This window comes from Mizuhopecten yessoensis, unplaced genomic scaffold (assembly GCF_002113885.1).
Source record: "Mizuhopecten yessoensis strain PY_sf001 unplaced genomic scaffold, ASM211388v2 scaffold716259, whole genome shotgun sequence".
Taxonomy (NCBI): Eukaryota; Metazoa; Mollusca; class Bivalvia; order Pectinida; family Pectinidae; genus Mizuhopecten; species Mizuhopecten yessoensis.
In genome coordinates, this window is record NW_018480027.1 from 203,138 (window position 1) to 222,685 (window position 19,548).

At 37.8% G+C, this 19,548-nt stretch overlaps 1 protein-coding gene across 7 annotated transcripts in view; it reads right to left on the reverse strand.

The window, feature by feature from the left end:
• LOC110442395 (mucin-2-like) overlaps nucleotides 1–19,548 on the reverse strand; it is a 73,097-nt gene that overhangs the window by 52,120 nt on the left and 1,429 nt on the right. For all 7 annotated transcript variants that reach the window (XM_021485989.1, XM_021485988.1, XM_021485986.1 and 4 more), the window contains exons 2-6: nucleotides 13,808–13,968; nucleotides 13,320–13,353; nucleotides 12,721–12,782; nucleotides 12,163–12,267; nucleotides 11,539–11,700 (exon numbers count right to left, since the gene is read on the reverse strand). In XM_021485989.1, coding sequence (XP_021341664.1) covers nucleotides 11,539–11,700; nucleotides 12,163–12,267; nucleotides 12,721–12,782; nucleotides 13,320–13,353; nucleotides 13,808–13,968 — 524 coding nt within the window. The remainder of the gene's footprint in view (nucleotides 1–11,538; nucleotides 11,701–12,162; nucleotides 12,268–12,720; nucleotides 12,783–13,319; nucleotides 13,354–13,807; nucleotides 13,969–19,548) is intronic.

Below are 19,548 nucleotides of genomic sequence, written 5' to 3' on the forward strand. Positions count from 1 at the left end.
TCTAGAAAAGGTACTGTGTTACATATAGATGTATCCTTACCACGCCATACAGTCTAAAATACATGTAGGTACTGTGTTACGTATATGTGTGAACCCTGACCACACCATACCGTCTACAATAGGTACTGTGTTACATATATGTGTGAACCCTGACCACGCCATACAGTCTAAAATACATGTAGGTACTGTGTAACATATATGTGTGAACCCTGACCACACCATACCGTCTACAATAGGTACTCTGTTACATATATGTGTACCTTGACCACACCATACAGTCAAAAATGCATGTAGGTACTGTGTTACATATATGTGTGAACCCTGACCACACCATACAGTCTAAAATACATGTAGGTACTGTGTTATATATATGTGTACCCTGACCACACCATATCGTCTACAATAAGTACTTTGTTACATATATCTGTACCCTGACCAAACCATATCGTCTACAATAGGTACCGTGTTACATATATGTGTACCCTGACCACGCCATATCGTCTACAATAGGTACTGTGTTACATATATGTGCAGCCTGACCACGCCATAGCGTCTACAATAGGTAATGTGTTACATATAGATGTACCCTTACCACGCCATACCGTCTACAATAGGTACTGTGTTACATAAATGTGTACCTTGACCAAACCCTATCGTCTACAATAGGTACCGTGTTACATCTATGTGTGTACACTGACCACACCATACCGTCTACAATAGGTAATGTGTTACCTATAGATGAACCCTTACCACGCCATACCGTCTACAATAGGTACTGTGTTACATATATGTGTACCCTGACCACCCCATAGCGTCTCTAACATTTACAGTGTTACATATAGATGTACCCTGACCACACCATACACTATAAAATAGGTAAAATATATGTGTACCCTGACCACACCATACACTATAAAATAGGTACTGCGTTACATATATGTGTACCCTGACCACACCATACAGTCTAAAATACATGTAGGTACTGTGTTACATATATGTGTGAACCCTGACCACACAATACCGTCTACAATAGGTACTGTGTTACATATATGTGTGAACCCTTACCACACCATACAGTCTAAAATACATGTAGGTACTGTGTTACATATATGTGTGAACCCTGACCACACCATACCGTCTACAATAGGTATTGTGTTACATATAGATGTATCCTTACCACGCCATACAGTCTAAAATACATGTAGGTACTGTGTAACATATATGTGTGAACCCTGACCACACCATACCGTCTACAATAGGTACTCTGTTACATATATGTGTACCTTGACCACACCATACAGTCAAAAATACATGTAGGTACTGTGTTACATATATGTGTGAACCCTGACCACACCATACAGTCTAAAATACATGTAGGTACTCTGTTATATATATGTGTGTACCCTGACCACACCATGTCGTCTACAATAAGCACTGTGTTACATATATGTGTACCTTGACCAAACCATATCGTCTACAATAGGTACTGTGTTATATATAGATGTACCCATACCACGCCATACCGTCTACAATAGGTACTGTCTTACATATATGTGTACCCTGACCAAACCATATCGTCTACAATAAGTACTGTGTTACATATATATGTACCCTGACCACACCATACCGTCTACAATATGTACAGTGTTACGTATAGGTGTACCCTGACCATACCATACAACCTCAATTAGGTTAAATATATGTGTACCCTGACCACACCATACAATATAGAAAAAGTACTGTGTTACATATATGTGTACCCTGACCACACCATACACTATAAAATAGGTACTGTGTTATTAATATGTGTACCCTGACCACACCATACCGTCTACAATAAGTAATGTGTTACATATATGTGTGAACCCTGACCACACCATACAGTCTAAAAAAACATGTAGGTACTGTGTTACATATATGTGTGAACCCTAACCACACCATACCGTCTAGAAAAGGTACTGTGTTACATATAGATGTATCCTTACCACGCCATACAGTCTAAAATACATGTAGGTACTGTGTTACGTATATGTGTGAACCCTGACCACACCATACCGTCTACAATAGGTACTGTGTTACATATATGTGTGAACCCTGACCACGCCATACAGTCTAAAATACATGTAGGTACTGTGTAACATATATGTGTGAACCCTGACCACACCATACCGTCTACAATAGGTACTCTGTTACATATATGTGTACCTTGACCACACCATACAGTCAAAAATGCATGTAGGTACTGTGTTACATATATGTGTGAACCCTGACCACACCATACAGTCTAAAATACATGTAGGTACTGTGTTATATATATGTGTACCCTGACCACACCATATCGTCTACAATAAGTACTTTGTTACATATATCTGTACCCTGACCAAACCATATCGTCTACAATAGGTACCGTGTTACATATATGTGTACCCTGACCACGCCATATCGTCTACAATAGGTACTGTGTTACATATATGTGCAGCCTGACCACGCCATAGCGTCTACAATAGGTAATGTGTTACATATAGATGTACCCTTAACACGCCATACCGTCTACAATAGGTACTGTGTTACATAAATGTGTACCTTGACCAAACCCTATCGTCTACAATAGGTACCGTGTTACATCTATGTGTGTACACTGACCACACCATACCGTCTACAATAGGTAATGTGTTACATATAGATGAACCCTTACCACGCCATACCGTCTACAATAGGTACTATGTTACATATATGTGTACCCTGACCACCCCATAGCGTCTATAACATTTACAGTGTTACATATAGATGTACCCTGACCACACCATACACTATAAAATAGGTAAAATATATGTGTACCCTGACCACACCATACACTATAAAATAGGTACTGCGTTACATATATGTGTACCCTGACCACACCATCCACTATAAAATAAGTAATGTGTTACATATAGATGTACCCTAACCACACCGTACCGTCTACAATATGTACAGTGTTACGTATAGGTGTACCCTGACGACACTATACACCCTCAAATAGGTTAAATATATGTGTACCCTGACCACACCAAACACTATAAAAAAGGTACAGTGTTACATATATGTGTGAACCCTGACCACACCATACCGTCTACAATAAGTACTGTGTTACATATAGATGTACCCTGACCACACCATACCGTCTACAATATGTACAGTGTTACGTATAGGTGTACCCCGACCACACCATACACCCCCAAATAGGTAAAACATATGAGTCCCTGACCACACCATACACTATAAAATAGGTACTGTGTTACATATATGTGTACCCTGACCACGCCATACCGTCTACAATAGGTAATGTGTTACATATAGATGTACCCTTACCACGCCATACCGTCTACAATAGGTATTGTGTTACATATATGTGTACCCTGACCAAACCATATCGTTTACAATAAGTACAGTGTTACGTATAGGTGTACCCTGACCATACCATACACCCTCAATTAGGTTAAATATATGTGTACCCTGACAACACCATACACTATAAAATAAGTACTGTGTTTCATATATGTGTACCCTGACCACACCATACACTATAAAATAAGTACTGTGTTACATATATGTGTACCCTGACCACACCATACCGTCTACAATAAGTACTGTGTTACATATATGTGTGAACCCTGACCACACCATACCGTCTACAATATGTACAGTGTTACGTATAGGTGTACCCTGACCACACCATACACCCTCAAATAGGTAAAATATATGTGTACCCTGACCACACCATACACTATAAAATAGGTACTGTGTTATATATGTGTGTACCCTGACCACACCATACACTATAAAATAAGTACTGTGTTACATATATGTGTACCCTGAACACACCATATCGTCTACAATAAGTACAGTGTTACATATATGTGTGAACCCTGACCACACCATACAGTCTAAAATACATGTAGGTACTGTGTTACATATATGTGTGAACCCTGACCACACCACACCGTCTACAATAGGTACTGTGTTACATATAGATGCATCCTTACCACGCCATACAGTCTAAAATGCATGTAGGTACTGTGTAACATATGTGTGTGAACCCTGACCACACCATACCGTCTATAATAGGTACTCTGTTACATATATGTGTACCCTGACCACACCATACAGTCTAAAATACATGTAGGTACTGTGTTACATATATCTGTGAACCCTGACCCCACCATATCGTCTAAAGTACATGTAGGCACTGTGTTATATATATGTGTACCTTGACCACACCATATCGTCTACAATAAATACTGTGTTATATATATCTGTACCCTGACCAAACCATATCGTCTACAATAGGTACTGTGTTACATATATGTGTACCCTGACCACGCCATACCGTCTACAATAGGTAATGTGTTTCATTTAGATGTACCCTTACCACGCCATACCGTCTACAATAGGTACCGTGTTACATATATGTGTGTACCCTGACCACACCATACCGTCTACAATAGGTACAGTGTTACGTATAGGTGTAACCTGACCATACCATACACCCTCAATTAGGTTAAATATATGTGTACCCTGACCAAACCATACACTATAAAATAGGTACTGTGTTACATATATGTGTACCCTGACCACACCATACACTAAAAAATAAGTACTGTGTTACATATATTTGTGAACCCTGACCACACCATAGCGTATACAATATGTACAGTGTTACGTATAGGTGTACCCTGACCATACCATACAACCTCAAATAGGGAAAATATATGTGTACCCTGACCACACCATACACTATAAAATAAGTACTGTGTTACATATATGTGTACCCTGACCACACCATACCGTCTACAATAAGTACTGTGTTACGTATAGGTGTACCCTGACCACACCATACACTCTCAAATAGGTGAAATAAATGTGTACCCTGACCACACCATACACTATAAAATAGTTATTGTGTCATATATATGTGTACCCTGACCACACCATACACTATTAAATAAGTACTATGTTACATAAATGTGTACCCTGAACAAACCATATCGTCTACAATAGGTACCGTGTTACATATATGTGTGTACCCTGACCACACCATACCGTCTACAATAGGATGTGTTACATATAGATGAACCCTTACCACGCCATACAGTCTAAAATACATGTAGGTACTGTGTAACATATATGTGTGAACCCTGGCCACACCATACCGTCTACAATAGGTACTATGTTACATATATGTGTACCCTGACCAAACCATACCGTCTACGATAGGTACCGTGTTACATATATGTGTACCCTGACCAAACCACCCACCCTCAAATAGGTAAAATATATGTGTACTGTGTACCCTGACCAAACCATATCGTCTATAATAGGTACTCTGTTACATATATGTGTACCCTGACCACGCCATATCGTCTACAATAGGTACCGTGTTACATATATGTGTACCCTGACCACCCCATACACCCTCAAATAGGTAAAATATATGTGTACTGTGTACCCTGACCAAACCATATCGTTTACAATAAGTACAGTGTTACGTATAGGTGTACCCTGCCCACACCAAACCGTCTACAATAAGTGCTGTGTTACATACATGTCTACCCTGACCAAACCATACACCCTCAAATAGGCAAAATATATGTGTACTGTGTTCTATATATGTGTGAGCCCTGACCACACCATACCGTCTCCTGACCACACCATATCGTCTACAATAAGTACTGTGTTACATATATGTATGAACCCTGACCACACCATACCGTCGACAATAAGTACTGTGTTACATATATGTACTGTGTTACATATATGTGTTAACCCTGACCACACCATACCGTATACAATATGTACAGTGTTACGTATTGTGAACCCTGACCACACCATACAGTCTCCAATAGGTACTGTGTTACATATTGTGTGTACCCTGACCACACCATACACTATAAAATAGGACAATAAGTACTGTGTTACGTATAGGTGTACCCTGACCACACCAAACCGTCTACAATAAGTACTGTGTTACATATATGTGTACCCTGACCAAACCATACACCCTCAAATAGGTAAAATATATGTGTACCCTAACCACACCATACACTATAAAATAAGTACTGTGTTACATATATGTATGAACCCTGACCACACCATACAGTCTAAAATACATGTAGGTACTGTGTTACATATATGTGTGAACCCTGACCACACCAGACCGTTTACAATAGGTACTGTGTTACATATAGATGTACCATTACCACGCCATACAGTTTAAAACACATGTAGGTACTGTGTTACATATATATTTGAACCCTGACCACACCATATCGTCTACAATAGGTACTGTGTTACATATATGTGAACCCTGACCACACCATACAGTCTAAAATACATGTAGCTACTGTGTTATATATATGTGTACCCTGACCACACCATGTCGCTACAAGAAGTACTTTGTTACATATATGTGTACCCTGACGAAACCATATCGTCTACAATAGGTACCCTGTTACATATATGTGTACCCTTACCACGCCATACCGTCTACAATAGGTACTGTGTTACATATATGTGTACCTTGACCACACCATACAGTCAAAAATACATGTAGGTACTGTGTTACATATATGTGTGATCCTTGACCACACCATACAGTCTAAAATACATGTAGGTACTGTGTTATATATATGTGTACCCTGACCACACCATGTCGCTACAATAAGTACTTTGTTACATATATGTGTACCCTGACGAAACCATATCGTCTACAATAGGTACCGTGTTACATATATGTGTACCCTTACCACGCCTTACCGTCTACAATAGGTACTGTGTTACATATATGTGCACCTTGACCAAACCCTATCGTTTACAATAGGTACCGTGTTACATATATGTGTGTACCCTGACCACACGATACCGACAACAATAGGTAATGTGTTCAATATATGTGTACCCTGACCTCACCATTGCGTCTATAACATGTACAGTGTTACATATAGATGTACCCTGACCACACCATACACTATAAAATAGGTACTGCGTTACATATATGTGTACCCTGGCCACACCATCCACTATAACATAAGTAATGCGTTACATATAGATGTACCCTAACCACACCGTACAGTCTACAATATGTACAGTGTTACGTATAGGTGTACCCTGACGACACTATACACCCTCAAATAGGTTAAATATATGTGTACCCTGACCACACCAAACGCTATTAAATAGGTACTGTGTTACATATAGATGTACCCTGACCACACCATACCATCTACAATATGTACAGTGTTACGTATAGGTGTACCCTGACCACACCATACACCCTCAAATAGGTAAAATATATGTGTACCCTGACCACATCATACATTATAAAATAGGTACTGTGTTATATATATGTGTACCCTGACCACACCATACCGTCTACAATAAGTACTGTGTTACATATATGTGTGAACCCTGACCTCACCATACAGTCCAAAATACATGTAGGTACTGTGTTACATATATGTGTGAACCCTAACCACACCATATCGTCTACAATAGGTACTGTGTTACATATACATGCATCATTACCACGCCATACAGTCTAAAATGCATGTAGATACTGTGTAACATATGTGTGTGAACCCTGACCACACCATACCGTCTACAATAGGTACTCTATTACATATATGTGTACCCTGACCACACCATACAGTCTAAAATACATATAGGTACTGTGTTACATATATCAGTGAACCCTGACCACACCATATCGTCTACAATAGGTACTGTGTTACATATATGTGTGAACCCTGACCACACCATACAGTTTACAATAAGTACTGTGTTATATATATGTGTACCCTGACCAAACCATATCGTCTACAATAGGTACTCTGTTACATATAGATGTACCCTTACCACGCCATACCGTCTACAATAGGTACTGTGTTACATATATGTGTACCCTGACCACACCATAGCGTCTACAATATGTACAGTGTTACGTATAGGTGTACCCTGACCATACCATACTTCCTCAAATAGGTAAAATATATGTGTACCCTGACCACACCTAGGTACCGTGTTACATATATGTGTACCATGACCACACCATACCGTCTCCAATAAGTACTGTGTTACATATATATTACCCTGACCACACCATACTCCCTCAAATAGGTAAAATATATGTGTACCCTAACCACACCATACACTATAAAATTAGGTACTGTGTTACATATATGGGTACCCTGACCACACCATAACGTCTACAATAGGTACTGTGTTGGATGCCAGCTACAATAAGTACTGTGTTACAAATATGTGTACCCTGACCAAACCATGTATAGGTGTACCCTGACCATACCATACTTCCTCAAATAGGTAAAATATATGTGTACCCTGCCCACACCATACACTATAAAATTAGGTACTGTGTTACATATATATGTACCCTGACCACACCATTCAGTCTAAAATACATGTAGGTACTATATATGTGTGTACCCTGACCACACCTAGGTACCGTGTTACATATATGTGTGTGAACCCTGTCCACACCATACAGTCTACAATAGGTACTCTATTACATATATGTGTACCCTGGCCACTCCATCCACTATAACATAAGTAATGCGTTACATATAGATGTACCCTGACCACACCATGCACCCTCAAATAGGTAAAATATATGTGTACCCTAACCACACCATACACTATAAAATAGGTGGGGGGTTATATATATGTGTACCCTGATCACACCATACACTATAAAATTAGGTACTGTGTTACATATATCTGTGAACCCTGACCACACCATTCACTATAAAATAGGTACTGTGTTACATATATATTTGAACCCTGACCACACCATTCACTATAAAATAGGTACTGCGTTACATATATGTGTACCCTGAGCACACCATACCGTCTACAAAAAGTACTGTGTTACATATATGTGTACCATGACCACACCATAGCGTCTACAATATGTACAGTGTTACGTATAGGGGTACCCTGACCATACCATACTTCCTCAAATAGGTGGTACCGTGTTACATATATGTGTACCATGACCACACCATACCGTCTATAATATGTACAGTGTTACATATATGTGCGAACCCTGACCACACCATACCGTCTACAATAAGTACTGTGTTACATATATGTGGGAACCCTGACCACACCATACCGTCTACAATATGTACAGTGTTACATATATGTGCGAACCCTGACCACACCATACCGTCTACAATATGTACAGTGTTACATATATGTGTGAACCCTGCCCACACCATACCGTCTACAATAAGTACTGTGTTACATATATGTGGGAACCCTGACCACACCATACCACCATATCGTCTACAATAGGTACTCTGTTACATACAGATGTACCATTACCACGCCATACAGTCTAAAATACATGTAGGTACTGTGTTACATATATATTTGAACCCTGACCACACCATATCGTCTACAATAGGTAATGTGTTACATATAGATGCATCCTTACCACGCCATACAGTCTAAAATGCATGTAGGTACTGTGTAACATATGTGTGTGACCCCTGACCACACCATACCGTCTACAATAGGTACCGTGTTACATATATGTGTACCCTGACCACACCATACAGTCTAAAATACATGTAGGTACTGTGTTACATATATCTGTGAACCCTGACCACACCATATCGTCTACAATAGGTTCTGTGTTGCATATATGTGTGAACCCTGACCACACCATATCGTCTACAATAAGTACTGTGTTATATATATGTGTAACCTGACCAAACCATATCGTCTACAATAGGTACTGTGTTACATATATGGGTACCAGGGCCACACCATTCCGTCTATAATATGTACAGTGTTGCATATATGTGTGTACCCTGACCCCACCATATCGTCTAAAGTACATGTAGGTACTGTGTTGTATATATGGGTACCCTGACCACACCATACCGTCTATAATATGTACAGTGTTACATATAGATGTACCCTGACCAAACCATACACCATAAAATAGGACAATAAGTACTGTGTTACGTATAGTTGTACCCTGACCACACCGTACCGTCTACAATAAGTACTGTGTTACATATATGTGTACCCTGACCAAACCATACACACTCAAATAGGTAAAATATATGTGTACCCTAACCACACCATACACTATAAAATAAGTACTGTGTTACATATATGTGTGAACCCTGACCACAACATACCGTCTACAATAGGTACTGTGTTACATATATGTGTGTGAACCCTGACCACACCATACAGTCTAAAATACATGTAGGTACTGTGTAACATATATGTGTGAACCCTGACCACACGATACAGTCTAAAATCACTGTGGGTACTGTGTTATATATATATGTACCCTAACCACGCCATACCGTCTACAATAGGTACTGTGTTACAAATATGTGTATCCTAACCACACCATACCGTCTACAATAGGTACTGTGTTACATATATGAGTACCCTGGCCACACCATGCCGTCTACAATAGGTACTGTGTTGCATATAAGGTAAAATATATGTGTACCCTGACCACACCATACACTATAAAATAGATACTGTGTTATATATATGTGTACCCTGACCACACCATACCGTCTACAATAGGTACCGTGTTACATATATGTGTGTACCCTGACCACACCATACCGTCTACAATAGGTAATGTGTTACATATAGATGTTCCCTTACCACGCCATAACGTCTACAATAGGTACTGTGTTACAAATATGTGTATCCTGACCACACCATACCGTCTACAATAGGAACTGTGTTACATATATGAGTACCCTGACCACACCATGCCGTCTACAATAGGTACTGTGTTGCATATAAGGTAAAATATATGTGTACCCTGACCACACCATACACTATAAAATAAGTACTGTGTTACATATATGTGTGAACCCTGACCACACCATAACGTCTACAATAGGTACTGTGTTACATAAACCCTGACCACACCATACCGTCTACAATAGGTAATGTGTTACATATAGATGTACCCTTCCATATCGTCTACAATAGGTAATGTGTTACATATAGATGTTCCCTTACCACGCCATAACGTCTACAATAGGTACTGTGTTACATATATGTGTCCCCTGACCAAACCATACCGTCTACGATAGGTACCGTGTTACATATATGTGTGTACCCTGACCACACCATACCGTCTACAATAGGTACCGTGTTACATATATGTGTGTACCCTGACCACACCATACCGTCTACAATAGGTACTTTGTTACATATATGAGTACCCTGACCACACCATGCCGTCTACAATAGGTACTGTGTTACATATACTTGTACCCTGATCTGACTTGCGCTACAAATCTTCTCGTTATTACTCTTTAACCTGACATCGACACGGTAATTTTCACATTTCAAATTGTTCTGAAATCTATAAAGCTATTTATAGTCCTAACCACCTAGTGTTATTTATTTGGGTATGGTTATTTCACGATAATTTCATCAACTTGAAAAACGCTAGAAAGAAAAAATAGGTTTAGTAGTAATTTGTTTTACCTGAACAGTCGTCACATCGTCTATCGGGTGCACCCCATCCATGCCCACCACTCTGACAACACTTTTCCTTTGTCACAGGATCTTGATCAAAGCCGACAGCTTTATAACCATGACAGGTATTGGATCCATAGCAGTATTGTTTTTCCTGGTCGTAGTCGTAATCTATATAACGATATCATAATTCGACATTTGTGTACAAGATTTCTTAACGAACATCCATTAACGGAATTACCGATAGCTTAATTTTATTAAGGATATAATATATTAATATTGAATAAAGAATTAATGCATTGAATTTGCTTTTTGATGTCATTTCAAAGAATATAATAAAATATTCCTTTCTCATTCTGATTTAATGATACAAAAGTTTTAAGCAAATTTTCCTGTTCACTTTATATTGAGGCATTTAACCCGTTACATTAATGATTTGTGCTAAACAAATTACCCGATATCGTTTCATTATTTCTTTATTACTAAGATGGTACATTCATGTAGGCGTAAATAAAAGACACATGTACTAATGTATTATATGTTTGGTACCTAACGTAATAAAACAAAACTACAATGGTAGCAACACCACAAATAAAAACTTCTATGAATGGCGGAACTAATGTGTACTCTTACTTTCTATGTTGTCCTCGCACAGGTTACCGGCATAGTCTGCATTACACTGGCAAATGTACGGGTTAACACATTGACCGTTATTGTAACATTTGGGATCGCATTTGGCTGAAAATCAAGAACAGAGAGGCACATAATTTCTTCTCAATACTATAAAAAAAATTGTTAAAGAACTAAAGAAAAAAGAATGAGAGAGATTTTGACACAATTTATAATTTTATAAGATTGAAATGGAAAAAAAAAACATTAAAAAAAACTGGGAAAAATATATTTCCGGGTCAGAGATCCTGTGGTATACATTTAAGGAGAAATGAAACGAATGTATTCTGCATTTTGACGAAATGAGTATTTAGAAAGTTATTTAAATCTTGTTTTACATTGAAAATTTATATATTTAATCATCAACAATAAAACGATTTAAGGAAAATAAATAATAGTGTATTATACATTTTGTAGATATGAATTCGTACAGTCATGTTATATGAGCTACAGCCACCAGTGTCGTTGAGGACTACATGTTAAATGAACAGAAATATAATTCCATTGTTAACTCATTCTTACGCTCATCACAATTGTCCCCTTTCCAACCGTCACAGCAACCCGTAATAGTTTCTTCGTATGACCTGTGAATAAAACCAACAGTTGTACATATAAGACGGTGCAAAGTTAAGTCACCAAAACAAAGTTTGGGGTCTTATTGTCTTTACTCCGTTTCTTATTCTTATTCTTCTTCCACCTGGTGACTTTGTCCACGCGTTTTCTCAGAAAATAGACGTCGGATTCCAATGAAACTACACATGAATAATGGTGCGTGTGCTTATATGTGCCAGAGCACCTCTTTTTTAATAGCTGCGCATTCAAGATGGCCGCCGCTGCCTCTGATTTATTTACACATCTATCGGTGTACACCAAAGTGATGTAACTGGTCCATCTATGTAAAATATTGCTTAAACTTGGTATGTAAGTATATTATGACACAGTCAACTCTACCCCGACACCTTTATTGCACATTTGCGACTATTGGGGCAGTTCGGGGGCCTCTGTAATGTTCCCGATTACAATTAATACTTGGTAACAATATTATTTGGAACAATTTCTAGTTATTTTGAATATTATCAAGGAATTTCATAGAAAAAAAAAGAATAAGAAAAATGAGATACCTTTCATATGTACACATCTCTGTCTGGTCATTATCTGCAAATAAATAATGAGATGTTACCAAATGTATTTTTACATGCGAATATATTGTTTATTAATCTTTTTACTTTCTTATGAAAGACATGTGCTATCTGTTTAAAAGCGAAAGTGTTCAACTGTTAATTATTATATACATGGTATTGTAACACCTTATTACAGACAATGTATAAATACCAATTGATACAAATTCGAAACGCATATAACTCCACTATTTGTATTAAGCTGCAAAGTAACTAGCTTGTAACGCCTATGTTTGGTTGTTTGACCCTTGTACACCTTCATGATAAATAAGTTTTTTAATGCATTTAGACAAACCATTTCGTGGAATTTCATAAATGATAATAATCATGCATCCAACTGTCCTTCAACCAAAAATTATTATAATGAATTATTAGAACAGAAGGTTCAGCATGTGCATACTTCAATAAAGCGCTAAATAAACAACACTTACCAGTTATAAGTCTGGTTATGTCAACGGGTGTTGTCCCTGGCTTCAGGGTGTACGAATACTGCTGTGTACCAGATGTGTTGAGTGTCATGTCCAAAAAGTTGGAGCAAAGTTCGTCTTTTGTTGCTGTCTTCTTCACTGATTTTGTACAGGTGTGTGCATCGCTAAAAAGGAATAAAGAATGGTAATGTAGGTTTTATAGTCAATTCATAGCCTACGTTTCTTCTCATTCCGTTTTGTTCAAATATGTATTTTGTGATACAAACTTAAGAGAATAAAAAGTGTCAGTGAAACCATAAATCGATCTCAAAATCGATCACACTTTGTCAAAATAAGAAGAAAGGAACGACTTAACGTATAACATAGTGAACATACGGCAATGTTAATGTTTCAATAATGTACGGTTTATGCTGTATCGATACTTAAGTATACAGATATGGTTTTACCTGAAGGGGTAGCAAGGTTCTGGTTCCACAAGAAAAAGTCTATAGGCCTGAACTAGAAACCTGGTATAACCATAAATAGATAAGTTCTGCTGTTCTATAAAAAGAGTTGTTTAAACTCCTCTGTGCATGAATCTTATTATCGATAACAATAAGCATGGATCATGTCAGTACAAGAGTCCATCAACTTCACATCTAATTGGATTTTTTTTATTGAAGTTGCGCAAACTGTCAATGAAGCTAGTCTGCAACGAGGTTTCAGGTTTCGTATTAACACACATTTGAAAGTAAAGTCTAAATCACTTCACAGCGAAATCATAGTATAACTGGAAGATACAGGTACTCTTACGGTCAACAACATCTGCACAAGTATATAAATTTGCTTTGTACCATGTACAAAACGTATAAGACAGTCTTGTCCTATTGTATCACATGTGCAAACGCTAAGGCAAACGTTTAACCGAAAGTGAGATTTTCGGGTACCAAAAGGGGCAGGGTAGATCACAAATATAATTAATTGTTTTAAAAAAAGAGCTACAACAACAAAAATAATACCATTTCTGTTTTTGAAAACATGTGTAAATTCAACAGGCATATATAAAAGAATGAAAAATGACAGAAATTCAATCGTCACTTAAAGATTGTTTATATAAAATCTCACAGTCACACATTCAGGATATTTACTGCCGTCCTTGAAAGGACCACTCCCGATTAAGTCAAAAGTCTGATCATGATCCTGTGATTCGTGGCGGGAAATTCACAAATGTGTGAAAACATTCATTTAATCACGACAACAATCAGATATTGTTCAGGAAGCGTCCCGATTCAGCCGTTTCCAGTCGAATTCGTCCCGATTCTCCCGTTCTCAATCCGAATTTGATCCGATTTTTATCTTCCGCGTGGTAAAAAAACGACCGAATCTGTCCCAATTCTCCCGTACGCGATCCGACAGAGATCAGACAGTGACCGGACAGTGAAACGACGCATTCGGCAAGATCTGGACGCAACCTGGACTTAATCGGCAAGAAACGGCAATGTAAAACTTCCTCAATCTTTCCCGTTCATCACGACAGCGTCCCGATCCACACGACACCGTCAAGACACCGTCCAGACAACACAGGATGTTGTTACGACTTTGATCCGATACAGCAGAATCTGTCACAACATAGTCACGATTGTAATCCGACTAGAAAAAATCGGTTGAGTTTCCCGAATGTTACGGGACGCACCTAACTGTCGGGAGTGCTTGGTTGACCTCTCCGGACCATTCCCGTATACGACTGCGTTCAGACACTGATAGGACATTCCAGATCATTGAGGATATCAATCCGATTTTGTCGCTTTTCGTGTCGTAACGCTGTCTGATCTCAAACGGGAGCCATGATCGGCACTGTGTGAACGCCGCATTACTGATCAAAGTTAACTAACAAATACAAAATGGCATTTTCCACCAAAATTACTGTTAAGCTAGTATATGAGGTTGGATTTGCTGGTAATTTTATGTCCCCAAACCTCAAGGAAAGTGTCTGTTTTAATCGTTACAGTTAACCCATTTCGTTGTTTTATCAATTGTTCTGCTCATTTCGAACAATAAGGGCTGATTGTACATAAAGGCATTTTAGGATTAGCATGCAACCTGGCATAGATATTAGTTATATGATGATATTTAATTAGTGAAAGTTTCATACTTATCCCATAATGCCTTTTTACTAAAAACAAAAACACCACTTTTTCTTGTGTTTTGGATACAAGGACTTAAGTGCATCTCTTTGCTCAACACTAAATATTTCCTTACAATACCATTCTTAACGACTCTCTCTTGGCGTATCCAAAGCATGAAATCTCTGGATTATGGTCAGCCTAGTTAGCATGTCTTACGCACCTCTTACTACTATAAATACTCTACTGAGCCTGTGTAATCTACATACATTCATATAGACTGGTATTGTAAGGAAATATTGGTGTTTGGCAAGGAGATGCACTCAAACTAAAAAGGAGCAAATTGTATACAGTGATATCATATCAATCTACCTTTGTCTAATAATCTTAGCAAATATGAATTATATACATATATATATATATGTATTTGACATGAATCGGTTCCCCTTATCGATAATTTATTTAACAAAAGATAAACATTTACCGACGTATTAAAAGCTCGAGGTACATTTTTTATTGTTTTTTCTGTGTGTCATCTATTATCTTATTACTGTAAGCGTAGTATTTTTAGCGGTATTTTGATTTAAGCTTTAAATATTGCGCTAAAGAACGTTTCTGTATATAATTTGCAAATGCATATATGACGAGTACACTGATTCATTTAAACGTTTTTCTGTTAAAATTCGATAATTCGCTAAATTTTGGCCGCTATTTTAAGTACTCTTGCAGTTTCATTTATGATCAGCATGTACAATGTACAACAGTATGCTATGTGATAACGATGATCTCTGAAGTGTGGCCGCCATAGTAATTTCTATGAAAATCCATCTATATCATACCGTCTAACCTAGTATTGCAGTTTCATTAAACACGAGGTTGGTTATCTGACGTTATGGTGTGCTATACTGTACTTTCTTGACAACGTAAATGACTATGAGGAACCTTGACCAAATAAAATAATCCATTTGAATTACTCTGTCCGTGCATACATCAATTACATGATGCCTTGTTACTTCGTAATTCTATCGAGTAATTTGTTCCTTTTCTCCGACAAACCCCGAAACAGCTGATGTCATATGTTCTACCAGATTAGATATACACATGCACGCGTGTACCCCCACTTTACGAAAAAAGTATACACCGCTCACTTGTTTACATATGCAAAGCAGTGGTAATTTTGAAAGGGCATTTCATGTTCGTCTTATTTTTGGGCAGGTTCAGTCCCGGTCACACTGTGTACGTATATAGCCCCGGTAAGCTACGATGGTGCAAACCGGGGACAACCCTGGGTATCCTTAGCGAGTCCGTATTGAAGCCGGGGTAATCCGTGTTGATCCTGGGTGGTCCGTGGCAGTTTTAAACTGTTTTAAAAAAACTCCGGGGTCAGCCGTAGCCGAGCCATGGTATTTTGAAACCGGTATCGCCGTACATACGCCCGGGGCGGGAGTCATTACGACCACCGCCGACTCTTAACATGTTTTCTGATCACTGTCCAGTTGCGTTTCATATATGTATTGGCAAATTTTTAGATACTCAAATTGTAAATGAGTTGGCTGATTACAATGCCATGTACAGTAGAGGAACCTGTACGTCTGTGAAATGGAAAGGCGAGAATACTATGCTAATTTTAGATAAATTAAGTGAGAACTGTGAGTTAATTGATGAACAATTGAATGTTGATTTAAATAACCAAGATGCAGTTGATGAATGTGTGAATAATATAAGTAGAATATTAAATGATTGTACATTACCTTTTTGTGAGTGTAGAGATACCCCTCTGAGAAACTCCCGCGATCACCGCACTAAAACTGTTGTTATTGAAGATAAACCGTGGATAACTCCTCGGTGCAAAGATCTATATACTGAATACAGAAATTCGTTGATTAATTTTAACCGGGATAAATCAAATCAAAATTACAATATATTAATAACCGCCAAACGTAATTACAAAAGGTTGGTGTTTAAACTTAAAAGAGATTATAAACGATATGAAGGCGACATGCTGGTCCTTTTGAAAAGAAATNCAAAAGCATTTAGCGGACCAAGGAAGAAAGGCTTTATTTTCATTATCATCCTCTTTAAAGAACCATTGTTTGAATTTGGAAACCCAATGCTCTGTCTTTGATATTTATGTCAGCAGCATCTTAAGCTATGGTGCAGAAATATGGGGGTTTCACAAAGCTCCTGATATAGAGAGAGTTCATTTGAATTTCTGCAAAAAAGTCCTTAGAGTATGTAAATCTACATTCAATGATTTAGTTTATTGTGAATTGGGTAGACTACCATTATTTGTTACAAGAAAGCTAAAAGTATTCAAGTATTGGTTGAAGTTGACGAAATCTGATAATCTGATATTAAAAACTTGTTATGATGAATGTGTCAACGTGAATGATCCGTGGATTTGTAACATTAAGAATGAATTAACTACCCTAGGTCTTGGTTATATTTTTGAATCGAACCTACTATTGGTAAACACTTTTGAAATTATTGAACACAGATTGAAAGATGTTACTAAGCAAAATATGTTGGCAAAGATAGCAGCTTCATCAAAAGGTAGACTATATCAATATCTTATAGACAGTCATAGTATTCAGTTTTATCTCCGTATATATATTGAAACAAAATACAAATATATGTTAACTAAATTTAAAACGTCGTCTCATCAACTGAATATCGAAAAGAGTAGACACAATAATATCATTGGCAGAAATAGAAACTGTAGCAAATGTGATTTGGGAGACGTCGAGGACGAATTCCATTTCATTTTTGTGTGTCCTTTTTATAATGATTTGAGGTTAAAGTATATAAAGAAGTATTATTATAAGAGTCCCTCTGTTTACAAACTTGTCCAACTTTTATCTGTAAATAATGTCAAAGAGTTGTCAAATCTAGGTAAATATTTATATCTAGCCACTAAGCGGCGAAATTGATTAATTAGCTACACGTATTAATAATTTTTGTGCTTTTGTATTATGTTCTTTGTTTAGTTTGCACTTGTATGCTTATAGTCACTCTCCTATAACATATATATATGTACAATGTGTCATGATTAGTTTGTACCTATAGGTCTTAAGACTTTTGGTGAATAAAGAACTTGAACTTGAACTTGACTCTGGTACGGTGCACCGCGGTCTAACATGGTATGTGCCGTTTCTACTGCGATTTCATTAAAGTGACACTACGACGATTTAGGGTTGCTCCAGGATTTCCAAACTGTGACACAGTCTATATTACGGTGGTACTACGTTTGATGAACGGCAGTGACGGCAGGAATAATGCTTGTTACGGTTCCGGGTCAGGGTGCTATAAATTGGGGACGAAATCTGCTCCAGTCTGCTGGATAATTATAACCTAACTACTCGGTAGTGAAGCGGACGTAAAACCTATCAATTTATCAATCAATGCACATGGTACTTTAGTCTTGGATAGTGTCACATCATAGACTTTGTCATCAACAACCAGAGAAACAAACTTCAGCTAAATAACTAACTTCTAAAATTGCAAACTACATGGTGATGGTCCAAGTTAATCAGTAACGAAGGACAATAAGGGCCTTAAAGTACTTTGAGACTTGCTCCTCGTTTGGTCAGTTTAAGAAGGCTTATTTTAAGTTAGAAAATTTGTCCCAATATATATAGCCAC